At 34.5% G+C, this 27693-nt stretch overlaps 2 protein-coding genes across 2 annotated transcripts in view; one reads left to right on the top strand and one right to left on the bottom strand.

Annotated features, from left to right (window-relative positions):
- LOC106672286 (semaphorin-1A) overlaps positions 1-27693 on the bottom strand; it is a 142430-nt gene that overhangs the window by 37754 nt on the left and 76983 nt on the right. The window lies entirely within an intron of this gene.
- On the top strand, positions 16678-20611 carry LOC106672297 (facilitated trehalose transporter Tret1-like). The gene is made up of 3 exons (XM_014403618.2): positions 16678-16965; positions 18711-19001; positions 19067-20611. Exons 1-3 carry the CDS (start codon positions 16914-16916, stop codon positions 20155-20157), a joined length of 1434 nt encoding a protein of 477 aa, XP_014259104.1. The 5' UTR covers positions 16678-16913; the 3' UTR covers positions 20158-20611.

Genomic DNA, 27693 nt, shown 5'->3' with positions numbered 1-27693 from the left:
TCACATAGTAAACAGGATAAATAAAGCAAAACTAGCTATTAGACTTCTCTTCCCGCTCCTCTCAAGAGAATCTGGACTGTCCCCCTGTAACAAGAGACTCATTTACAATGCAATTGTAAAGCTTATGATTTTCCTTCTCGAAGGTGGGATAATAGGTCATCTAAAAAAAAAGTTTTTCTTTCAATCCACAACGTTTCGGATTTATTTTAATCCTCCCTCAGTTCAGTTAACGCAGTGGGTAAACTAATTTAATGAAAATTGAAAGAATTCAAAACGAGTTTCTAAGGCCAGTGGTCTCCCCTGCCATATAGGCCAGGCTAGAGTGACCACATGGTAAAGCCTAAAGTTCTTGGATACACGGGCAATAGAAACAAAACTGAATAATAATTTTTCGCAAGCTTGCCATAAGTAAAAACTCCATATGCAGTTCGATTGGCAATTACGAAAGATGAGATGTGTGGAAACACAAAAGAATTACATCAATTTTAGCGCAAACATAAGATAGAGTTAAAACTAACATTTTAATTAATTAAGGTTTTTAGTTGAGATGAAAAAAAGTTAATGGCACGAGAGGGATTCGAACCCACGACCTTCGGCTAGATACGCCGCTGCTCTACCACCTGAGCTATCGTGACCTCGATCCACTCGGACATCAACTCCCCATCACAACCCCACCTTATGAGTTTTCTCTCCTTTTTGCCATTTTTCAAATGTCGTGTAATCGGTTTGGATTCTCGACGACAATTGAAATGGCAAATTGACAATTGTAAAGTATTAATTGGTCAAGCGGACCACGAAATTAGTGAATTTAATGAATTAAAATGAAGTACACTTCACTAAAGCTCTCCGTCGCCATTTGTGTCCTCTAAGGGGCGAAAAGCCATCAGTCCGTACTGACTTAATCTTCTACGAGCAGTGCCTTCAGAAATTTGGGCACCTCGAACTTCCTGGAGCTGATGATTTGCTTGAACAACAGTCAGGTGCCGGTTTCTCAAAATTCTCAAAATCAAGAAACGGTCATCCTGTGGTTCTGCTACTCAAGGGCGTCCAGACCCGGGTCTTCTATGGTGGGGCCCAGTTTCTCGAAAACGTCCAACGTTGTCTCGAGGAGTTTCGTAGGGAACTCCGATGACAATAGCCGCATACCTGATGGAACGTCCATCATCAATACGTACTACACCACGCGCAACATCCTCAGCACTAAATGGAATTTTTAAGTTTAAAAATTGAAATTAAGAAAACAAAGATGCAAACTAAACAATTTATTGCTTCAGAATTCAAATGAGACTGAAAAAACATTTTAAATTTCGCAAAAAGTAAACACTGAAAAATCCATCCTTGTTTTGGATTATGTTTTAAGTGTGTTTACGTCTAATTAATATTCCCAATTTAAAACAGCAAAAACAAATATTTATTAATAAAAACAATGGGGCCAATTAAGGGCAAAATTTTCTTTTATCGAGAAAATGAAAACAATCAGACAATCAGTTAACAGAAGGATCATTTGATTTTACATTTATCTTTATATAAATTTTAATATTACTTTTGGTTAGTTTTCATGTGGTATTTTAGATATGAACTTTTTTTAATCTTACATTAAGATAAAAATCCTTCATTTTTATATAATTTGTAATTTGATTGTGATGAATTGTAATTGTAACTAAATTTCATGTGGTCTTCTAAAAGTACAATTATTTTACAAAAATTTTTATATTACAGGAATTAGACTTTACGTGCTTATATTTTGTACCGACTCCTAAGTTGTTTCAATGCTTCAAAGAAACGGTTAAAAAATGTTAAATTGAAGGTAAAAAGGTTTAATTTGACGGAAACTAGCTATACACCTGTGGCTCCCCTGTTTAACTCCGAAAATGAAGTTGTGAGGTTTTGTTAACGTATTTATTAGCAAGAAGGAGGGGAGAGTGTCAAACTGAGACCTTGTCAGCCTCGAACTGTCGGTTAATTCTTGCTTATCGGTTTTAGATTAGTTGGGGGGGGGGGTTCCCCATCGGAATACAAAGTAAAACGAGTCCCACCAAATTTAGATTAGTTGTTTTTAACAGTGAGGGCGCGTTTTTATCTTACTAATTAAAGAAATGGACAGTAGTCAATGAAGGCGACCTATCCTCCAGTCCTTCAATCAGAACAAAATGCAATTGAATGCTTTAAATAAAAGGAAGATGCATGGTGGAGAGAACTAGTTGAAACAGGATTGATTGATTAGCCCTGCTGTCTGCCAGCTGTTAAAAAAGATCAATCGTTTAATAACGTATTTCTTGGATTTGGAAGCAGTGTAAAGCTGGGGTAATTGCCGAAGAGGTCGGGATGACATAACCCAAGAACTCAGATATTGATCCTGGTAGATTTTCGCCGCGTTATCTCCGTCGCCCCCTCCAAGTTAGGCGATATCCCAGTATAAAAGGGGGCCCCCGTCCTGCCCGAACTTCCTACGGGCTTCTTTCTCCTCTGAAGGTTTCAACTTGATAAAGAGCCCTAAAAATTTAATTCGAACGGTATGTTTCATTTTATACGTTAGAATTTGACCTTTTGAATCAACGTCTTCCTCACCTTTTTTCAAAGCTTTTTTATGGGATCAATGCTGATGAGGTCTTAATTATTTCATTGTTATGACATTTTGTATTTGAAGCTGTGTGTTCGTCTGCGAGTCGAAGAACTCATGCTGAACCGGCATTTGCTCAATTATAGGGTCCGTCTTCATTGGCGGGTTTGTTCTACTACTCAAAGGAGTTGCGGCATTGCGCCATATTCAGTGAGGATGTTCCTATAAGCTGAAACTATTAGGACTTCATTGAAGAAGCGCAATGCCGACTCCGTAGTTCAATAAACCATCCATTGAAGACGGACATAATAAGTGACCTAATCAGCATATTTTTTATTGGCAAACACTCATCGTTTATGGAAATTTATTATTTTCAAACAAATAGTAAAATGCTTGTCAGAGTGTGCGCCATGGGTTACGAAATAAAGTGAGCATTTGCCTTTCGGTGGGGGAGAATAATTAAAAAGAGAACAAAAAAATATTTTGTACAAAAACACAAAGTAAACACAAATTCTGGTCGTTTCATCCGAAAGAAATGAGCAGTTCGGTTAATCTTCCAGACAGAACGTCACTCATGGAAAACTGACATAAAATGTCAAGAATTCATGTAGCGCCTTTAATGATAACTCAGTTATGTGATGAATGTTAAACTAGTTTTCTATACTGAACTGACGCCACAAATTGTGGTGTACGTAGAATACATAAACATGCAAAGATTCTTCACATGGTAATTCAGAAACTTGGGAAGTTTTAACTCAGAATGTGCTCCCATATTAAACAAAGTCGATATAGCATCGTGTTCCACATTCCGATATGATGTTATTTGTGGATTTTTTTTATCCAGAAGAAGACCCCATAACACGGACTTACATTGAACACTACGAAGGGGGTTAGGGATACTGTAAACGTTTTTATGGGCCCATTGTATGAAAAGAGACCGTAAAAGAGGAGTATTGGAACTTGTCAGATCAAAATTACCCCCCGCCCCATCACTTAGCACGACTTTATAACAGAAACTTCACAAAACTCACCCAGACCCACCATTGATGATGGCGAGATGCCGAAACGCGTCTGAGAACAATAAAGTGAGTGAGTACAGGCAGACCAAAATGATCGGTAACGACCAAATTACCAAATTCGTTTCTGGGTTCGAATTCTGCCCTAACTCTTGGAAAAGTATTGTAATGTGGCTCTGGCCCGTCGTTCGCGACCACCCAACTTAGCGGTTAAACATTCACCCTTCTTGTACGACAAGAATTACTCAGTGAAGCTAACATTATGCAATAATTATTACATTAATAATACAATAATAATTATATAATAAGCATGTTGAGGTGTTCAGAGCCTTTTTCGTTTCATTTTACAAAATGGTAATGTTTAACTTTAATTTAACACTTTTTAACTTTAAATTAACCTTTTTTTAATTTCAAATTATCCTTTTTAACTTCAAACAAACCTTTTATAACTTCAAATGAACACTTTTTAACTTCAAATGAACCTTTTTAATTTCAAATTAACATTTTTAACTTCATATTAATCTTTTTAACTTCAAACAAACGCACTGGAAGGAGTTCAGCTTCCTATGTAAGGAGGGGGGGTCGTTTTTGACAGGCGACACACCGAGGTGCTTCGTTTCGTTTACCATCTTCGCCTGGGGAGAACATCCATCGATACGTAATATTCCTGAAGACGATATTTTCATATTTTTAGTTTTCCCATTTGTTTGTTAATAACTCGACATATTTAGATTGGAAAGTTTTCTTTAAAATCTCCCTCTAATTTTTCTACTATCCAAAACCTAGTATAATTAATTTCTTATGTAATGACCGTGCTTTCTTTCCTTTCAGCTTCTCTTCTTTCTCCCTTGAGCTTTTTCGATGTCGGCTCATAAGGCTGCAGCGTCAGCGCTGGTCCAATTTTTTATCCACTATCTACCCCTCTTGCAGAACCATTTGCTGGGAGGTGCTGCTCGGTATATCTACACCCGATCCATCACTAACGGGGGTGGCCCCTCGGACTATTCGCTCAAAAATGAATAGGGATATCGCTAATTCTGTAGTATTTACTTTCCCTAGCATTTCTGTTAAAAAAATGCATTGAAAATTATTGTTTCTTGCTAAAGGAAATTTAATTAAGGGATTTTGAAAAATCACAAAATAAAAGGTTTGAATTCCATAATTTTCTTTATTGGACATTAATTTTTTTTGAGCAACTAATACCGTGTGTAATGCCCTCTGTTAGCTAAAACCTCTGTGCACCTGTTAGGCATACTGTTAATAAGGTTGTCACTAATTTAATAAGGAATTTCACTTCATAGATGTCGCAACGCTGCACTAAGTTCTGGCATGGTGATCGAAAAACCTTCGCAAACACAATTCACATCTGCTCAATGGTATCGAGGTCTGGAGACGATGGGGGAAGGGGCAGATGGGAAATTCCCAGTTTTTTTAAACAGTTATGAACAACTCTGTCTCCATAAGGTCTGGGCATTGTCATCCAGAAATTAAAATCCCTGCCAATGAGATCCCTGGTATGAGAGATATATTCCTCGATCATTTCTTGGACAAAACGGACTCCGGTGCGGTTTCCTTCAACAATATGGAGTCCAGTTCTTCCTCCAGTGTAAATCCCAGCCCAGTCCATTCACCGCTTGCTCGAAACAGCATTGAAGGGAACACTAACTGGGGCATTGTACGCATCCCCTGTTCTCGGCAGACTCTTCGGCGCCTTTTACCACTTTAAAGACAGAAACGACATATTGGTGTTTTCTTCTAGGCACTCGATGTACGATATTCTCATGAATTGCTGGTGGCGGGTTGTTGCTGCAGGTCGTCTCAAACGGGGATACGATGTGAGGCCAACTTCCCACAAACGATTAGGAATCTTGTTCATCATTTAAGATCTGGTGGGCATTATGGAAAGGGTTCCGTCTTGCAGCAATGACAATATTTCTGCACTCCGTTAGCGTCGTAATTTAAGCACTATCTGGCCTCCTATTGGCACTTCCAGTCCCTTGAAATCGGGCTAAAGCCAGGGAGATGACGCTCTCAAAAAGGCCAACTGCATCTGCGAGAACCACTTACCTGTGACCTCGATGTCTAATTCTAACAATAATCCATATATGTTTAGGGGTCATAATTGACCATAGTACTTATTTAAATTAATTATTCTTTTTATGTAAGGTCTTGGTTGAAATGAAGTCACGATAGCTCAAGAGTTTAGAGCAGGGCGTATTCAGCCGAAGGTCGTGGGTTCGAATACCGCTCGTGACACTTTTTCATCTTAACCAAGACCTTAGATAAAAAGAATAATTAATTGAAATAACAATAATATTGCGAACATCTGATTCAACATGATTGATGTCTTTCGAGTGTTAAAGAGGATACAACTGGATTAAAATGGAGAAAAAGAAATGGAGTGAAAGGTGTTCGTTTTCAAAATGAGTAATCATCATGTTTACTATTCTTAAGTAAATCCGTTATTAAATATGAGGATTAACATTTGTTTGTATTTTCTATTTTGTGTTATCCAATAAACATATATCGGTTAATTTAATTAAAATTAATAGAATAAGAATAAAGTACAAATCCTATTCATTTTTGAGCAGTTTAGTACTGGCATATCGTCAGGAACTGGGGCGTTATGGCATTTACTTTTTGTAGTTAAATATTTTTGGAAGCAGATACCCTCCCGACCCTATCTGCTTAGTGGGGCTGCCCCACTGAAGGTGAACGGCACACCACTCCTCCCTAAATTCTGGGACGCCGGAAGTAGGAATAAGAAAGAGATTAGTAGGGTGACAGGTTGTTACGCTAAGGTTATGGGGTTATTAAAGTCAATAGGGAGTTAAGGATGGTCACCTGGTACGGGAGGGGCACATGGACGTAGTTAACCTCTTGCCCTCCTTGAGGACAATTAATTGAAATAAAAAAATAAAAGTCATGTAGAATTAAAAATAAAAACACTTATAATTTAAAAAAATATAAAATACAATAATTATTTTATATTTTAAAAATCTCGAATTAACAGAACCTTTTGTTTTTATGTTTAATTTATATAACTTTTAATTTCATTTGTAATTGATTTTCATGTGATATTTTATATAAAGAACCAGTTTCATATTTTTATATTCTCAAATTAAAATAAAAATCCTTTGGCCTTCCAAGAGCCCAAATAATTTTATATTCTCAAAAAAATATCGAAGAACCAATTGTTTTTAGATTTAATTGTATTTAGCTTTTAATTTTCATATATTACTTTACATAAAACCCCATTTTATATTTGAGAAAAACTTTATTATTAGATGTAATTTTTAAAAGTATTTAATTTTAATTAATTTTTTTATGGCATTCTAAGAGCCCAATTATTTTTTATTAAAAAATAGGAGTTTTATATAGGTAATAAACATTTTTATATCGCTTTATACCTTTAAAGTTTTCTTATTGCTTTAAACAAAGGGTTAACTTGAAATTAAAAAGGGTGGCAGTACAACAGGTTAATTTAAAATTAAAAAGTGTTAATTTGAAATTAAAAATGATGGTTGAAGTTAAAAAGGGTTAATTTCGCGTAAAAAGCTAGGTATTAGCTCAGGTAAAAGATATGGTTATAAGATAATGAGTTAAGCAAACCCACTTTAGCCTCAAAACAACTTTTTAATCCTGGTGGCCAGTCTATTTTTTCAGGTAACATCCGCTTTTGAGAAAAATCTGCTGGACCGATGGTCAAGAAATAAACAAATATTATCTTGTTATATCATCCATTTGGAGGTAGATTTTTTTGTGTATTGTCAGTCTAGTCAAAGCTATTTTAAATTTTTACTAAATAAAGCAAATTTATTGGAAATATTTTCCATCACCATCTATACGTCTTTGGCAGAGTAAAAAGCGCTTTTATTCCGCTGACATAAAAATCTTTACTTCGACTCAAATAAAGTCTTGGAAGGCGTTTTCGGCTTCACCGCGTTCTCTAAAAATTCTATCAATCAAGATGCTTAAAAAAGTGGAAGTCTGAAGACAAGAGGTTGGGTGAATACGGAGGGTGCGGTAAGGTTTCATATCATAAGTCCTTAATTTTCCGCAGGGTTGGCATTGCGACATGTGGCCTGGCGTTATAGTGAAGAAGAACTTATTTAAGACTTGCTTAAGAATACTTACCTAAATACCCTTTCGCGTTACCAATGCTGGGCAAAGACGCTGCTATTTCCCGTGCATTTTGTCAATTTCTTGACAATATTTCACTGCTGTGATAGTTTCACCATCATTAAGGAAATTATAGTTAACAACCCCACCAGTACTCCACCAAACAGTCACCATACCTTTTTTGGGTGCAGATTTGGTTTTGGGAAGTGTTTTGGCGCTTCATCCTTGTTCAACGCCTCCTGTTACGTACAGAATCCATTTCTCATCGCACGTGATGATTCATCATTGGCACAACAGAAGAGACGTGTACATTTCAGAGCGTCTATTTCTTTGGGCTTCTGTTAGTTTGTGCGATTTCCACTCTTTACTTTACTAATTTGCTCCAGATGCCGAACAACGGCTTAGTGGTCAACACTAAGCTCTTCCGCAATTTCCCGTTTTGTCTTAAGTAAATTTTCTTCAATCAACGTTTTGAGCTGGTCGTCTTACCTATCTCCCAGACGGCCCAAGTTTAAATTCGTACAAATAAATTTGACGAAAAGCTGTTAAGACATATTTAATTTCGCAGGTCCTCGTTCTTATAAAATTCAATATAAACTAAAATCCATTAGAGTTCGTGGTCTGAATGACCGAATAACTTTTTTTCAATTAATTAATTTTTACGTAAGGTATTGGCTGAGATAAAAAAGTCAGAGCCACGAGCGGGATTCGAACCCACGATCTTCGGCTAAATACGCCGCTGCTCAACCACTTGAGCTATCGTGATTTCGATCCCCTCGAGCACCAACTTCCCATCTCAACCCCACCTTTCCAATTTTTCCTCTTTTTTGCCATTTTTGAAATGTCGTGTAATCAATTCCATTCTCGGCGACAAATGAAATGGCCACGGAGAACTTTAGTGAAGATATACTTTATTTTTCTGATCAAATCCATTGGAGTTCGTGGTCTGATTAACCGAATAACTTTTTTCAATTAATTAATCTTTACGTAAGGTATTGGCTGAGATAAAGCATCATTTGTCGCCGAGAATCGAATTGATTACACGACATTTGAAAAATGGCAAAAAGGATTACCCATCCATAATTCTGAGAACTTTGTATGTGTTCATTTATGCATACAACGGCCGATATGGGTACCGAGTCACTGAGATCTGCGTGTTACTGTGCTTCGGTGAATCGACCTGTGAGCTCGCGTGACCTGACTGTATGAGCTTTAAGGCTCTAAGTCGTTTTGAAGCTCAAGAAAAAGTGGCTATGCGTTTGATATATTTAAAAACAAGGATATTTTTAATAATTAGTGTAATTTTAATGTAGTCACAACACTGGCACTAAGGGCAGCACTGTTCCCACAGGAAAGAAGTGTTTTCTGCATGGATTGGCGGAACCCTCAGTTTCACTTTGTAGAAATGGTCAAAGTTAATTTTTGTACTAAAAGTCTTGACAGATGACCAAGTTATCTCCTACGTCTTGTGTGTTGAATTAGTACGTCATCTGGGTGTATTACATAAAGCTGAGCTTATTTGTATAGTTTTTCTGTCAAATCAACCCTTTTTTTACTTCAAATTAACCTTTTTTAAGCCGATGAACGGGAGGAAATATTGTGGTCTTTATTAACACATGGAGGCTGCAGTGGATGGGACATCTGCACAGGATAGACACAAGATGTCCAAAACGTGCTTTATATGGACACCTTGGAAGAAGCAAACTGTGGGGTCGACGACGACTTTAGGATGGTTGACCGACTTGGAAAATGATTTGGAGGTGAAAAACTGTGATTGCTGAGGCTCAAGCCTTCATAGGCTGAGAAAGTCAAGGAGATATTACGGGGCATTTTGGGATGTAAAGTAAACAAAAGTATAAATAGTATACGAGATGCCGCACCTCTCTCTGAAGCAGCAATTAGGATTCTGAGGTATGATTATAAAGGATTTCAGTATGGTAGGCCTAGGATATATCTTTAGAACTTTTTTTTTTGCGAAGGTGAAGTTGCGTCAATAACGTTGAAACTTTGTTGGGTGATTGGAACGGCATTGATGGATCTTAAATGAAAGGTTAACTAGTCAAGAGAGTGACTTATGTTTGGAGCCAAAAGTCGGACTGATAATCTTAACTCGTCGGATTTAATTGGAACCTTCACTGCCGTTCATCAAAATGACATAAGTAGTGGGAATTTTAGAAGAGTTTTGCGAAGCCCTTTCTGCGCAACTGCTTAGTCGTTTTGATTAACCGAAATGGAATTTGTGCTGCTTTATTAATGAATTATAATAGTCTATATGGAAATTAAGTGTTCTCAATATTCAGTCAAGTGTTTGCAGCTATAGGATAACAACCCTGGCTAATGGTATTTTTATCCTGGCATAATGATTTTAATCAAAACCTGACGAACTGTGAAACTCTATAACACATATTATTATAGCCAAAGGTAGAATTACCTATAATTCATGCGTGATTAACCGAAAAGGGCAGTATTACTAAGATGTGTACGAAAGGGAGGAGGAAGGGCGTTCGATACTTCACCATCCCCCAGCCTGCAGACACACCCGAACATAAATATTTCAATTTTATCTCGTGGCCCTGTCTGTTTACATTGGGTATGGCTTAGGGGGCAAAATTTCCGCCTGAGGACGAGCACAAGCATGGAATACGAGAACGGCCATCATTCCCTAGTTTGGAACACTTGTTTCTTTGAAAAATTATAGAAAATAATGAGGCTCATTCGCACATATAGAGGATTCCTTTAGAGTTAAACGTCTCCTAACCTTGCGATTACGTAGTGGACGAGTAAGAAACTATGTAAACGTGTTGGCGCATATATATTAATTTTATAAATTAACCTTTTTTTACTTCGAATTAATTATTTTACTTTGAAATTAACACCTAAAAATTTTAAGAAGACATTCCATGTTGCGTCACATGTGATAAAAAGTTCTCTGCAAACAACTTCCCCTCCTTCCCGATAATAAATACATTCACAGAACCTCACAATTTCAAATTTTCAGTTAAACTGGGGAGCCAAAGTTGCTATTCTTCAAATAAAATTTTATTAACTTCAATCTAACCCATTTTACTTCCAAATTAATCCTTCCTATAAAGCATAAAAACCGTAGTAGATGGTACGAAATATGAGTATGTAAAGTAAAATTTCTATATATTTGCGAATTTATTTTATATCTTCCATATAAAATATATAGGCTTTTAGTTGACCGTATTCAATTTAATTACAATTATGTTAAAACCATGTAAAAATATAGGTTCTTTCCTTAATTTGAGAATTTAAAAAAAAAATTAAGTTTCATATCTAAATTGCCACAAAAAATTAATCTCAATTAACATTAAATGTTATATAATATTAAATACACAAACAAATGATTCTTGGGTTAATTGGAAATTGTTTAAAACATAGAATGATTGGTCTATAAAATAATTATTCATGTGGTATTTCAGATAAGAACAAAATTGATGTTATTTAAAAATTCTCAAATAAATGAAAATTCCCTTATTTTTATATTTACTTTCACGACATTTTTAATTTTAATTGTAATTAATTTTCGTATGACCTGCTAACTGCCCAACTATTTTATATAAAATAATCACAAATATACAGGAATTTTATTTTACACATTTTTTTTTAAATTTAATGAAGAAAGGTTAATTGTGGATTTAAAAAAAAGGTTATTTGATGTTTAAAACAATAGTAATTTTATTTGCATGTTTATATTTCATACTATATCATAATATTTTAATGTTTTAAAGAAGGGGTTAATTTGACGTTAAAGCTTTAAGAATTTGACTTATTTCACAGTATCTCCTAAGTTGTTAATGGTTTAAAGAACGGGTTCAGTTAAAATTAAAGAAAGGGTTAATTTGAAGTTAAACAGTGTCAATTTGACGGAAAAAAAGCTATAGACATTTTACTTTATATGTCTATGTTTCATACTAATTCATAAGCTCATTAATGCTTTAATGAAAAGATTAATTTGAAATTAAAGAAAGGTTTAATTTGAATCTAAAAAAAAGTTAATTTGGCGGAAAAAGCAATTGGAATTTTACTTTATAACTTTTTAAATATCCTAAGTATTTTGATGCTTTAAAGAAACGATTAATTTGAATTTAAAAAGTTAATTGGAAATTACAAAGGGTTAATTTGGTAGTAAAAAAAGGTGAATTTCAAAATATGTACCTCAATTTTATCATAGTTTACTATGTGTGGTGTTTAGTTCAAGACTTAATGATTATTTAGAGATCGTGAGACCGCATCTTTAAATAACTATGTATTAATGTTGATCAAATCATAAATTTTTCCGTCAAATTAACTTTTTAACTTAAAATTAACCTTTTTATTTTCACCTTAAGCTTTTTTATTTTTCATTAAGCTTTGTTAACATCGAACTAACTCTTTTTATTTCCAAATTAACCCTTTTAAACTTCAAATTAAACGTTAACTTCGAATTAATGTTTTTAACTTCAAATTAACTCTTTTTAACTTCCAAATAACATTTTAATTTCTAACGTTTTTTTTTATTTCATTTTTTTACTTCAAAATAACTTTTGTTCATTTCAAATTAACCTTTTTAAATTCAAATTGACCCTTCCTTTAAAGCGTTAAAAACGTTAGGAGATATGAAAAGCTTATAAATTAAAAATTGCTTTCTCCGTCAAATTAACTTTTTTTTAATTTCAAATTAGCTTTTTCTTTAAAGCGTTATTAAGCTTAGAAGATATTATGAAAAATAGACAAATAAAGTAAAATATAAAGTAAAATTCCTATAGCTTTTTTCCGACAAATTGACGCTTTTTGACTTTATATTAGCCTTTAAATATTAAAAAAGTGAATTTGAAAACATGTATTTCAATTTTTTCATAGTTTACCAAGTATTAATGTTTATATAATCATAAATTTTTCGGTCAAATTAACACTTTTTAACTTCAAATGAACCCTTTTAATTTCATCTTAACCTGGCAAATGCCCATCCACTCCTTTCGGTCATCCTTATTCTCCAACATATATGCCTTGTATGTTTTGTTTCTATTCTGTAGTAGACAACCTGAGGTTCAAACGAGAGGCTACACACTTTAGGCTACTGCCGTAATATACATATGAAAGAAGAGAGTCAGTAACCAGATTGAGACGCTCAAATGGTGTCAGTTTATACCAAAATATGCGTGAAAAACCAGAAAAGAAGGAAAATACGCAAAGAGCCTGACAACAAAGATGACCTCGGCTGCTTGGCGGCTCATAAACCTTCCACTCAGGGGAGCCATACCCACTTAATGTGGAACTACGGTGACAATGGGTGGAACAGTACGGCCAATGCGGGGGGTGCAATCTGAAAAGGTGAGCGTCGTGTCCACGGTCACTTCCCTTTCTCAATCCAGAGACCTCTCCCAACCCTTGGATGCAAGGGGCATCCAAGCACGACATAATGGTGTAGCCTTGGGAGCGTGGCAACCTCTCTAAAGCACAAGCTGGATTCGGGTCGGTAGCGGATGGCGGGTGTTTTATCAGAGGTACACGAGGGTTAGGATACCAGATCCTGTCTGCATAGACGGGGGAGGGTGCATAACCATCTGAACTACGGGGAAGCAGAAAATGTTCCAAGTCCAGCCCTGCTACAAGGGAATGGACTCGTAGTGGCTTAGTGGCGATACTCCTGGCGAGAACTTAGTGTGAACCTGTTGCGCGGGGTTACCGTTCGCAGATCCTTCCAAGGGCAGTGTTAGAAATTCACCACCTCTAGGGGGTGGTTAGAAATTCCACTTTAAACAAAACCGCAGCCGGAGCGGATCCGGAAGTTCATACGCTGGAGGAGCCCCAATACTCTGGGAGATAGAGTCGCCTTCTCTACATACAAACTATAATATTACATGAATTTTTATTTTTGATATTTGTCCAATAGAATACCATCTCGAATTGCCCACAGCCGACAGACTTATTTATTCTACAGATCAAAGAATGCGAGTCACCAGTGTCAACATATACGCCTTTTTCTCATATTCTGTTCAGTTGGTTAGTCTCGCCAATCTTATAGCCTATTTTCTCTTGTTTATCTCTGTCTATTTAATATTTTTTGACAATTATTTTCTCCTTTGTATATCAATGGCAAAAGATCAAGGAGATTTTCCAAAGTTTATTCAGAAGGAATTCGTTAATGTAAAATAAATACCACTCGGAAAGTTGACCTCTTGTTGGAGGCTTAATTTAAATGGGCGGCTTTAAGTGTTGAAAAGATTAAGATTCCGAAAAGAGCAAATTGCTTTTATAATTGTATTCAAGCAATGTTAGTCCTTGCTATTTATTGGCTCTTCTTGAACCCGAAACCTCGACACCAATTATGCCAGACATTATTTTTCCCTTCTACTTCACAATCGAAAATAGATGCGCATCTTTCGTCAAATAAATGTGACTTTAAATAAAACCGAATCGTCTGCTATTTACACTTATACTATTAAAATATCAAGAAAACAAATAGGACTGGTGAAGCGATACCAGTTGATACCGCAGCTAGCAAACAGAAGGTAATTTTATTTTACAAAAAAAAAAGAGTCAGTATGGTGAGTCACTATGGTGAGTTGATTTGTCGTTTAATCGATACTTTCCGCCACACTAACTTTCATGCTACCGACTCATCCCCTTGCTTTCAGAAATCTCAAAACTAGTGTTGAAAAAACTGAAAAAGGGAATATTATTGTGATTAACCTTGAATAAATTTTCAAACTATGTACTCTTTTTTTATAGATAAAAGTCTTTAAATTAAATAAAAAACGCCCCATATACATTTTTCAAATTGGTTTTTAATTTTGAACTTTAATCGAATAAAACGACGAGTTGGCACATTATAGCTTTTTTCCCATCAAATTAACATGGTTTTAATTCAGATTAACTCTTTTTAATGTCAAATTAACCATTTTTTAACATAAAATTTACCTTTTTAATTTCAAAATAACTCTTTTTAATTTCAAAATGCAAATCAACCTTTTCTTTAAAACTTTAACAAACTTAGAAGATAGTATGAAATATAACCATTTCCAGTCAAATACCTGTGTATTTAAGGTTTTATAAAAAAAAAATAAGTGTGCTCTTAGAAAACTATGTGAAAATTATTTTCAATTAAAATTAGAAATTACAAAAATTAAGTGTAAAAATGAAAGATTCTTATTTCTAATTTGAGAATTTTTTATAATTTTCAAACCTTTATTTTTAGATTAACTTTTACACATTTTTAAGAATCGATTTTATATTTTTTTAAATAGTCAAATTAAACAAAGAATCCTTTATTTTTAGATTTAATTTTGTTGATTTTTAATTTTACTTGTAAAATTTTCATATTGTCTTTTAATAGCCCAATTATTTTAAGATATTATTTTTAAATTTCACAAATATACAGGATTTTACTTTACATACTTATATTTCATAACATCTGCGTTTTTTAATGCTATAAAGAAAGGGTTAATTTGAGATTAGAAATTACAAAATCTGAAAAAAGAAAAAGCTGTACATGCTTATAGTTCATACAATTTCCTAAGGTTTTGTTAGTGCTGAAGTTAAAAAGGTTAATTAATGGTTAAAAAATGGTTAATTTGTCGGAAGAAAGCTATACAGGTATTTTACTTTACAATGTTATATTTTATACTGTCCCTTTATGTTTTTAAAGGCTTCAAAGAAAGGGTTAACGTGAATTTTAAAAAACATTAAATATAAGTTAATTGCATGGAAAAAGCTAAATTTTACAATAAAATGAAAAAATGTAGTAGTCAAATGGTCTTGATGTACGCTCTGTTAAAACCTTTAATGAACATTTCATGTTTTTTAATGCTTTAAAAAGGATTACTTTGAAGTTGAGAAAGTAAATTTGAAATTTAAAAAAAAATTAAAAAACCTTTATTGACCATTTCATACCATCTTTTCAGTTTTTAATGCTTTAAAAAAATGGTCATTTTAAACTAAGAAAGGGTAAATTTGAAATTTACAAAATTAATAAGCTTTTATTGACTATTTCATAGTATACATAAAAATACACTTAAACAACCAGGTACTTCAACGTGTTAAGCCATATCGTTGAACATAAGTACACCCTCGAAACAACGATCGTTAAATTATTTAGTACATGATTTTCGGTTACAATTCATAGTCAATCGGCAGCAACAAAAAGGTTTTCACTTGTTTCCTGCGGCTTTAACTTGGCAGAAAGGAAGTCAAGAGGTTTGATCTACTTGAATATGCCGTTTGAACTGTTGCACTTGAACTAGTCAGTACAACTGCAAAAAATATCCTTAATCTGCATTATTTACTTTTAGTATTTCTTGCATTTAGAACATTTTCTCTCTTAAAAACTAATTTTAACGACTTACGAAGAATAGACGAGATGATCATTTGACGTAAAATGGTGACCAGATAATTATTTGTGTCTTTTCCATTGAATACATTGTTTTTACAATTCGATCACTTGAGGTCTTGATGCATAAGTGAATATTTTTAAAAAGTGACAATTCCACCCAAGATCGTGCTCAGGGCGTTTGTCCGTAAAACGGCTCGTTACTTTAACTGGCGCGTTGTCTATACTCAATCGTAAAGAAATTATTTTTGGTTACAGCTTATTTAAATTTATCATGTGTTGTGACAGGATTAACTAACGCTATCTCCACTGCCCTTGAGAAGTTCCCTAAAAATAGTTTAATAAACTGTTCCCGATTTTGATAATAATTAAAACAAAACGGTAATTTAGTTCTTACGGAAATGGACAGACTCTTGTAAACTTCAAGGGATGTTTCATCGGAAAAAAGATATGTACCAGAGGAAAAAGTGGAGAAGGTAAACTATAAAGGAATATCACGTGGAAAAGCTTAAACTCGGGGTTCAAGAGAAAAAAAATGATAAGAAGGGATGACAAAATAAAATCATGATAAGCTAAATAAATATTCATTATTCCATTAAAAACCATGTAATGATCAAATATGATTTTTGGTAACTGTATTTGTTTATAAATTAATTTGTGGGACGGTCGCTTGCGCAGTCAGTTTCTACAAAAATCAGCTGGTAAAAGAAAAACAAATGGTTAACCGCTAATATTGAGTTGAATAATCTCTTTTATCTAGTCAGTGGAAAGAATTCAAGTAGTGGGGACCTCGTATACATGGCACCATGTCAACAAGATTGCACTAGTTTGGCACCACAGTTTGCTCAGTTTGCGACCCACAGCACCCCCAGGAAGTAGGGATATGAAGCCTTCATCAATAGCACTATTCAGGCAGTATTTGGCTGCAGCAACAGGTAAATCCTAGCAATTTTTTTTCTTTTGCAGTAAGGATGAGAGGAGATTTTTGTTTTTCCTGCTTTTGATATGATGGAAGTGATTTTTTTACTATTTCACCCAAATTTAGAAGAAAAATAAATACATTCGACGTTTTAATATAAATTTATTTTTATTAAACCTTTTTTTTTAAATTGAATGGAATAGCGAAATAATAGTAAGGTTGGTTTCGATTTTCCATACCAGTTTGTAATACTTTACAGAAAGGGTTAATTTGAAATTAAAAAGGGTTAATTAAAATAAAAAAGGGTTAATTTTACGGGCTGTATCAACCTAATCTGTCTCACAAAATTAATCAGAAATCTCTTTTTGTTCTTTACAATATTACGTTTCAATATTAGAGCTACCTAATTTTTTTAATTTTGCATTATATTTAAAATGTGATCTTAATACAAGTTAAACTTCTGAAAATTATGTGAAAACAATTAAGAATTAATAAATTAGTTATAGAAAAGTAAATATGGATTCAATCATAGGTCACAAAAATAATCGGATTCAGAGTTTGTTTATTGATTTTCGTTTAGTTCCTAGTTTATATTTCGGTCTATATTTTTATCCGTGCGGTCGTGGTATTAGTTTGTATGAAAAGAATGTCGCAAAAATACTCAGTTTCTTCAATGGAAACACGTTTCTACGGGAAAAAGAACGAGATTAAAAAAAAGTTTAGAAACAGAAATCTAGTTGTGTATGGCTCATGATGACGTGCGGAGATATTAGAGAGGAAGACGGAATCGCTGACGAAGAGGAAGGGCAGGTCGACAAAAATCTGGCAAGAGAGGGTTGAGCGCAAATTATTAAGGACAGTAAAAAAAGGATTCGTTTATGAGCTGTCTAAAATCGCAGCAGATCTTCTGAACGAATCGTGTTAAACACGGAAACTATTAACTCGACTATAATACTATTTACTACTGCTATTACATTCGAGTCTTTTAAGGAGGCTTGAACTTTTCATTAGCTCTTCACCACACTTGTAATACCGTCGGTACCATGGAGGTTAAAGGATTTTTAATACTTTAAAGAAAAGATTAATAAGAAATTAATTTGGGTTAATTTAAAGTTAGAAAAGGATAACTTGAAATTAAAAAGTTAATTTGAAGATAAAAAAGGGTTATTTTGAAAATTAAAAAAGGGATATTTTGAACTTTAAATAAGTTAATTTCAATATGGGTTAATTTAAAGATATCAAAGGTAAATTTGAAATAAAAAAGGGTTCATTTGAAATTAAAAAGGTTAATTGGAAATTATAAAGGGTTAATTTGAAATTACAAAAAGTTAATTTGAAGTGAAAAATAGTTAACTGGGTGCTCGCTCTTTTGGCTAAAAGTTGTTGCCAAAAGAAAAATTTTTCAAAGATCTTTTCCTTATAGACGTCCAAGAGCCGTGGTTTTTCAAGGGAATATGTGGAAAATATCTAACCAATTGGGGGAAAAGCATTCGCCTTTTTGCTCTCCTTTATGCCAAGAATGCTATACACACAACAACCGAAGGACAACAGGCAGTACAAAAGACACGTAGAAGAAAGGAGATCCTATCGGTGGATAGCTACGAGACACAACTTGGCTCAAAGATGAAAGATTTAAATGACAGGATATTTAAGTTCATGTGGCGAACAGGAATGAAAATATGATTTTTCAAATGTGTATACATGTTTTAAATGAGGTCTAAAATTTGTGTTTACTTGCTTACTTGCTCTATTATGTTTTAGCAAGCATATCAGTGATAATACTCGGTACTACCCTGGCATGGCCCTCTCCAGTCTTGACGAAAATCGAGGAAACGAACGAACCTATGTCTCTGACAACATCCGAAATTTCTTGGATGGTGTCTTTTCTCTACTTGGGCAATCTAATGAGCCCCATGCCGGCGGGTATGTTGATGGATCGTTTGGGGAGGAAAAGATCTCTGTCTATTTTGTCCGTTATACCGCTCACCTCATGGACGATAATATACTTCGCCAATGCTTCATATATGTTGTATATCGCCAGATTTTTATCAGGTAGTTTTAACGAAAACGTACAAGATTTACTTTATGCATCCCGTTTAATCATATTATTTTTTTAGGTATGTGGAGTGGCATTGTAACCACCATAGCACCTATGTACTTGGCCGAAATTTCTGAGCCTAGAATTAGAGGAGCATTGAGCACCTTTGTACAACTTATGATTAATTTGGGGGTAGTTTTTGAGTATATTGTCGGACCGAGCGTTTCCTACCACCTGTTGGCTGTGATATCGGGTGCGATACCTCTAATATTCGTAGTGACATTTTGGTTCATTCCAGAGAGTCCGTACTGGTTGGTTATGGTGGGCAAGAAGGACGAAGCCTGTAGATCCCTCGCTTGGCTGAGGGGATACAACAGCCCCGACTGCGTCAAAGAAGAAATGGAGATAATTGAAAAGAATGTAATTAAAGAAATGTGCAATAAACACACCATGAAGGACTTAATTGCGACCAGTGGAAACAGAAAAGCTTTGATAATTGTTGAAATGCTCGCTATACTACAGAGGATGTCCGGTATAAGCGCATTGATTGCATATACTTCGACGACCCTTCCTCCACAAGGAGCCGGCATGTTAGGAAGAAACGATTGTGTCATCGTCATGGGGATGGTTTGGGTGGCTAGCGTTTTTATCGCGATGGTCTTAGTAGATTCCTGGGGGCGAAAGCCCCTTCTGTTCGGCTCGAGCGTCGGCTGCGGCTTAGCTATGTTCACGGCTGGGCTATGGTTTTTTTTAGACACGGAGACCGACATCAACGTTCAACCGATCTACTGGCTTCCGTTCTGTTCCTTGTTGGTATACGGATTGTGTTTTAGCATTGGATTGGGACCTATCCCTTCCACCGTCCAGGGAGAAGCTTTTCCGACAAACATTAAAGGCCTCGCATCGGGTTTAACTGCAGTCGTCACCGCTGGAACGTCTTTCATCATGAACAAGATCTACCACCCTCTCGCCGAAGGCGTCGGCATGTACATCAACTATTGGGTGTTCTCCTGTGCCTGTGCTGTCGCGACCATTTTTGTTATAACGTACGTCGTGGAAACCAAGGGGAAAACCCTCCACGAAATTCAAGAAAAACTGAATCACAAAAAGATAACAGTTAACTCAAACGGGACTCGGTCCACGCCAGACATAATAACCAATAGCGTTTAAAACCTTATCAGGTACAATATTCATTCAACAAGTAATTGCTTACTAAAAATAAATTCCATCATTAACACTTTTAATCCAACATTTATACTTGACGATCAAGCAATATGTTTTTTTTTAAATATTATTTTGACGAGTATTTACCTCATTTCTCCTCGTAAATTCTTCCCCGTTGATGTCTCATTTCTATTTCGATTGTTTGTATATTAATTAAATCGAACTAACTGAGGCCAAAATAAGCCATTACATTGCTACATTCAATTCAGAATATTTCCTTCACATGAAGTGGATGTACTCTCAATTTATGTTGTTAATAGTAGCGTGAAAGAACCTTTTATAATTTCTTTTTGGAAAAGATCTCAATATCGCACATTTGACAAAATTGCGGTAATTTGCACAAAATGAATTAAAAATTTGAACAAATATGTGATTCGTTAGATGATTAATTGTAAAAAATTTCGATTATAAGCGAATTTTTTTATAGTTTTTGTTTACATTCCATGAATAAATTTGTTTATTTAATTTGATGTATTATTTCCTTTATTCGATGCTCATAACGAGTATTTATACAGCGCGTGTTGTGTCAAGTTGTTATGAATGTATTGGGTTGTCCGGAAAATAATGCAGGATTTTAAGTTTTCATTAAAAAAAATCTATATAAAATATTCTGTTTACGTTTACAGGATTACTCATTTGTATGAATGTCAACACTTATTAATCCTCTTCCAAATGATATTGTTTGTTTACCTCTGTAGCATTCCGCTACTTGGAAATAATTCAGTCATCCTTATATTGTCAAAGCGAGAATTTCGTACGATTTTCTTTTACGAGTTTAAACTCGGCCGAAGCGGAGCCCAAACGGCTAGAAACATTAACCAAGTCTGGGGCGAGGGTTGTGTTAATGAGTGCACTGTGCAAAGGTGGTTTAAAAAATTTCGGGAGGGAGATTTCAGCCTTGAAGATGAAGAAGGTCGTGGAAGGCCTTCCTCTCTTAATGATGATGTTCTGCGATCAGTGGTGGAAGAAAACCCCAAAACAACTGTTCGAGAACTTGCAGAGCAACTCAAAGTCAGTAAAACGACCGTCGCTGACCACCTCAAGGCGATTGGAAAAGTGAAAAAACTCGAAAATTGGGTTCCACACTCATTAAACGATCGCCAAAAAATCAGCGCTTTGATGTTTGTGCATCACTTCTTTGTCGAAACAAAAATGACCCATTTCTGGCCAGAATTGTTACATGTGACGAAAAGTGGATTCTCTACGATAACACTAGACGTTCTGGACAGTGGCTCGACAAAGGAGAAGCTCCAAAGCCCCCAACTCATCAAAAAAAGGTAATGGTTACGGTATGGTGGGCTTCATTTGGTTTAATACACTACAGCTTCTTAAATCCTGGCGAAACCATCAATGCTGAATCATACTGTAACCAAATTAATACCATGCATCAGAAATTGGCAGTAATGAAGCCCTCTTTGGTCAATCGGAAAGGGCCCATTTTGTTGCATGACAACGCTCGACCACATGTGTCACGTGTAACGTCACAAAAATTATTGGAGCTTGGCTATGAAACTTTGCCTCACCCACCCTACTCTCCGGACCTCTCGCCTACTGACTACCATTTTTTTAGACACCTGGACCACTACTTACAACACATAATATTCAAAAATCAAACGGAACTGGAAAATGCATTTATTGACTTTATCAATTCTAAAAATTCTGAATTCTACTCAGACGGAATTAATAAGTTACCAACACGTTGGGAGAAATGTATTGAGAGTATGGGAAATTATTTTGATTAAAGAACATTGCTTTAAAGTAACTAGTTTCTTTTTTTTTGTTTAATACCAAAATCCTGCATTATTTTCCGGACAACCCAATAGATTTTGTTTTTAAATTTTGACGAAAATCTCTAATTAAAGTGCCTAAACCTAAAACAACACCAATTTCTTTTGGAAAATAAATCAATATATTAATACAATATATAATTCACAAATATTCAATTGTGTCAGTTTTCTTCCCAATTTTACACGGGAATTCAATTTAGAAAAACCTTTGCTAGCCATTTGCGCAGCAAAAGAAAAAATAACATGAAACTGACAAAAGGTTACCGAAGAGACGGTACATAAAAGTGAAAAAGGACGAGGAAGAGCTGAAAACAGTAGTTGTGTGATATAGGTGAGAAAGAGCAAGTTTTACGTGAGTATACTGAGAACTTGGAAGGTAAACTCGTATAGATCAGTTATGGGACCTCTTGGGGAGCCGAAGGTAAAAAGTACAAAACGATTCGTTAAAGTTTATTTAGTTTCAAGGTTCTCAGTGCGTCGCTCTCCGCAATCAAATGATGAAAACTACGAAAGACAGCTGACAGAACTGATGGAGGAGAATGTGGCGTCGGGTAATCTGGGAAAAATGTGGATTCCAGGATCAAGGGCCTTGACAGAAGAAAATAAGGTGATTGTTAATGGCAAAAGGACGGTAGGAAGTGAGGATTGGAAGAACAAGATCTAAACACAATAGCCTGGGACATTCTACATTCGAGTTAAGCCCATTTTCAGAGCCCCACCCTTCTGAATTTTTACCATTAAACATGCAAGTGAAGAGGTAGGAAAGAAAGGTAAATTTGGGAGTCGTCGTTAGCATAAAGGGGAGCAATTAAATTTTTAAAAGCATTTATTTTTTAAAAGCATTAAAAGAGTTAGATGGTACAAAATATAGCATGTAAAATAAAATTCCTGTATATTTGCGAATCTTTTTTTTATACATAAAATAATTTGGATTTAGAAAACAGTATGAAAATTAATTACTATTAAAATTAAAAATAATATAAAATCAAATATAAAAATAAAGGATTCTTTTTTTTTCTTTGAGAATTAAAAAAATATATAAAGTAGTCCATTTATGTTTAGTGGGCTCAAGTGGTTGGAGCAGAGGCGTGTTGATCCGAGGTTCGTGGGTTCGAATCACACTGGTGACACTTGCTTTTTCATCTCAACCAAGACCTTATATAAAAGGAATAATTAATTGAAATAATTAATATGGTCAATTAGACCACTAAATGTAAATGGTTAATAGTAAAAAAGTAATCACTTCACTAACAGCTGACCGTGGCCATTTTCATAAGTCGCTGAGAATCTAATCCTGATTACACGACATTTGAAAATTGGCAAAAAGGAGGGAAAATTCGAAAGGTTGTAGGTTGAGATGGGGAGATGGTGTCCTAGTAGATCGAAGGCTCAAGTGGTTGGAGTAGCGGCGTGTTGAGCTCAGTGTCGTGGGTTCGAATCCCGCTCGTGACACTAGCTTTTTCATTTCAACCAAGACCTTACATAAAAGGAAAAATTACTTGACATATAAAGTAGGTTCATAGATAAAATACCACGTAAAATATTTTTCTTTTAATTGTTAAGACAGGTTATGCTTTGGACCTTTTGTATTAGTTCTTTCTTTGTACTATTATTTAAATAGATGTTTTCAGTCAAATTAACCCTTTTTTTGAAACATTAAAAAATATAGGAGGTTCAATTCTTTATAATTTCAAATTATCCCCTTTTCTAAAGCATTAAACAATTAATCATGCAATACAAGACGAATATTCTAATTTTGTATGATTTAAAAAGATAAATCAACAAATTACAGCTTTTTTGCATACTTTAACATTCAGTAAGGAACGTAGATCAGAAAATGGTCAAAATTTGGATTTGACCTCATTGTCGTTATTCTAGCGTTACAAAACTCTTAGACACCGACTTTCGCGAAAATCGGTGTAAATTAATATTTTGACTGATAATTTCGACGACCTTTTTCCGCCTCACTGATATTCCTTGTACAAGTTCTAACATCATTTTTCTCCAAAGCTAGTGGATTAATTTACATGGTTGATAATTCATTTTAAACAAATTCTAAAGGGCTAAAACAAAATTTCATATTAGTTTCACGAGAAAAAAAAATTTGACCTAGTTATATTTTATTTGTAGAAATTTTTTGGTTATTGATAAGTTTTGATAGGTATTAATATATTTTGATTGCAATCAACATAAAAAATTTATAATCTAAAAAGTTCGCAAATATACAGTAATTTTACTTAAAAGCTTATATTTTATTCCGTCCCCTAATGTTTGAATGGCTTAAAGAAAGGGATAAATTGAAATTTAAATCGATTTATTAAAGTTAAAACAATTGTATTTAAAAAATTGCAAATATACAGGAATTTTACTTTATTACGCTTATATTTTATACCATCAAATTTTATGGGTCAAAAAATCGGGAAATTTTAATTAAAACAAAAATTTATATTTAGGGGTCTCTAAAGGTGCTAAAACGAAATGTTATGTCAGTTTCAAGAGAAAAAAATTAGGACCTAGTTTACTTGAAAAATATTTGGTTTTTAGACATTTTTGGGCTATTAATAAACTTTGATATTTTTATTGCAATCTACACAAAAAATGCTGTATTTGACATAGTTGAGTTTAACAAGAAGAAAGGCGAAATAAGACTATTTCCACTTTCAAAACAAAAACAAAAAAATTCACGAAACCAGCCAACATCTATTCCCAAGAAGTGGCGTATACGTGTCCGATATTTTGGAGTTTAGAATCACAAAAAAAAGTTTGGTCCAAATCCATGTCATTGACCCTTGTCAATTTTCGTGAGAAATATAACATTTTTGTTATAAAGGGTGGTTCTTACCCACAGGTTGTTGTTGTTTAGGCATTTAATGAATGTAACACTGTTTAAGGGGGGCGTCGGTGGCCGCAACGGTTAGGCGTTGACACGGCGCTCATCACTGTAAGGTAAAGGTTTCGGGTTCGAATGCAGGGCCGCTGGATTCGAACCCGACATACTTATAAATGGGCTTTTTTCCCCAAAACACCGGCACCCCGAGGGTTTAAATGACCTCTGCTGTTGCGAACCCTCGTTTAAAAAACAAAAAAATTAAAAAAAATTTTAGAACAGGGCATTTTTTCGGCTTAAAATTTATTTTTACCTAAGTAAACCAACTAAATTAACTAAAAGTTGCTTAATCAAATCGAAATGAGAACGGAAATAATGTAATTAAAAGAAGGAAAATGCTACAAATATGAAGGTTTTTTAATTAAAAAGAAATGGTTAATTCGTACATCAAATTTTCCTCCACAATGAAAGGTAATTGAAATGGAACATAAGTAAGAGATCGAAAATTAATTGCTATCTCTCCCCTTCTCGTTAACAAGGACTGATTACTCAAAATTTTTTCCCTGTCGCTTTATGATTGTTAATAAATATGGTGCCAAATATAATGCCATGTAATTATTGAAAATAATACTGCAGAAATTTTATATCGAGGTGTTTTAAACATACAATTTACGAGTCGTAATCACAGTATAGAATGCAAGGCCGCCATTATACAGGGTGTACCGTGAGCACAATACTTCAGGAGGTTACTTTACATGTCGAATTGGACTTAAATGTTTCTATTGTCCAAAGTCTGATTCTCAATTTTATTCGAGATATTTCACTTTTTAGATCATTTCAACCTTTCACAACTTTATCTCATAAAGTCCCCTGTATCTGATCCTAATGTAAATTTGATTACGCCAATCGAAAGAACAATAAAAAAAACCCTTTAAGATAGATTTTTTAATTATTACCTTAAGCAAACAAAGTGGAAAATCGCTTAGAAGATTAACATATACGAGTTCCAAAAGTTCTTACCTAAAGTTTAATGAGATTTCCTTGGTTCGCCAAATACTAAGATATAGAGCTTACAAAAATGTTGCACCTAATAAAGAGGGTAAACACATGTACTTAATTTCTCAAAGGTCAAGTTACCACCAGTGTAAAATGTAAAATTAACATTTAATTGCTATAAAGTATATTTGTCGGTTACAAACGGTTAAAAACGATTACCAATTAAGAAGTATTAAATTTATTTCTATTAGAAACTAAACTAACAAGTCTATTTGGTACAAAATTGAACTTCAGATAAAACAAAAAGCTTCTAAAACATAAAATAAAATAAAATGTTCAAAATGTCCACTTTCTTGGATGGATCTTCATTTTAGGAGCTATTTTCCTTTTCTTATGTTCAATGTTGTACCCAAGTGCGGTGTTTTACTTTGTATTAGTTTCATTATTTTTTTAACTGCAGTTTCAGGGGCGTCGGTGGCCGCAACGGTTCAAGCCGGGAACACACTTACCCGATGCTACGCCATGCGACGCTACCCGACGCCTTGCCACGTTTTGGTGGGGTGTGCACATCTATCCGACGCAAGCACACGTCGCGTACAGTCACACAGCGTTTATCACAATAATCACAATCGCAACGCATCTTTTGTTCTTAATGNTGTTCGCGGCTTTAGGCGTTGACACGGCACTCATCACTGTAAGGTAAAGGCCCCGGGTTCGAATGCAGAGCATACTTACAAATGTTTTGTTTTTTTCAAAAATGGGTTGATATAACCTCTGCTGTTGCGAACCCTCGTAAAAAAATTAATTAATTAATTTAAAAAAAATTGCAGTTTCAAAATCTTAATGACTAATTTTTTAAACCACGTAACCGAAATTTTTGAACATTTAATTTATTTTTCAGTTCTTTTTGCTTTTGCTTGTGTTGTTTACTTTGTTTCCAGTCTTTTGTTTACATTGTATTACTTTCAGTTATATTTTTATTAAAAGAAGTTTCAAAATCTCAATGAATAATGATTTTAAACCAATTTTGAATGTTTAATTTAATTTTCAAAAGCTATTTGTTTTTTCTTATGTTCAATTTTTTCTTTGTATTAATTTCATTATTTTTAATAGAAGTTTTAAAATCTTAATGAACATTTTTTTAAACCATTTGTAACTAAAATTTTTGAACTTTATTTAACAACATTTGTTTTCAGAAACTTTTTGTTTTTCTTGTGTTTAAGGTTACAATAAAAAAATGGATGAATCTCATAGGGTTTTTAACGCTCTTTCCATAGATAAAATCAGACTGCTAATAGGTATTATCTTATTAAATACGGGAAACTTTATAGAAAAAGTTATGAAAGTTGAAGAAACCAGAAAAAGTCACCGTTTTTTTAACAATGGATACCAGGAACTGGAGGAGTTTCCCATGAGCACTGCAGCTGTACAGCTTATTGTACTTTATCCCAGGCTCCATTTTTGGTGGCTCGCAATACGAGTGTGAATTTGAGCCCTCGGTGTGCCGGTGTTCTTCCATCGAAGAAACTCATTTTTGAAGGGTGTCGGGACCAAAATTCAGGGTCGCTGAGATCTGATCCCGCCCCTTCCATTGATGAATGCAGTGTCAATTTCTTTCAATTGCGGCCACCGGTCCACTTCGGCGTCAGAAAAAGAGTCCAGAGGCGACGGTGGGGATCGAACCCACGACCGCGGGATCTACTAGCCGAGAGTCTGACGCTTTAACCACTCGGCTACCGCGCCCCCATCCAATAAATGAAAAAAGTTATGAACTTGAAAAAACCCTGAAAAAGTGAAATATCACCATTACAATTGAGAAACAGACTTTGACCTCTGTTCAATCATATACATAAAAGCAATAAAATAGGTTTG

This window comes from Cimex lectularius, unplaced genomic scaffold (assembly GCF_000648675.2).
Source record: "Cimex lectularius strain Harlan isolate CLEC.00 unplaced genomic scaffold, Clec_2.1 scaffold4, whole genome shotgun sequence".
NCBI classification, from domain to species: Eukaryota; Metazoa; Arthropoda; class Insecta; order Hemiptera; family Cimicidae; genus Cimex; species Cimex lectularius.
The sequence above is the reverse complement of the archived record's forward strand: the minus strand, read 5'-3'. Positions and strand labels throughout refer to the sequence as shown.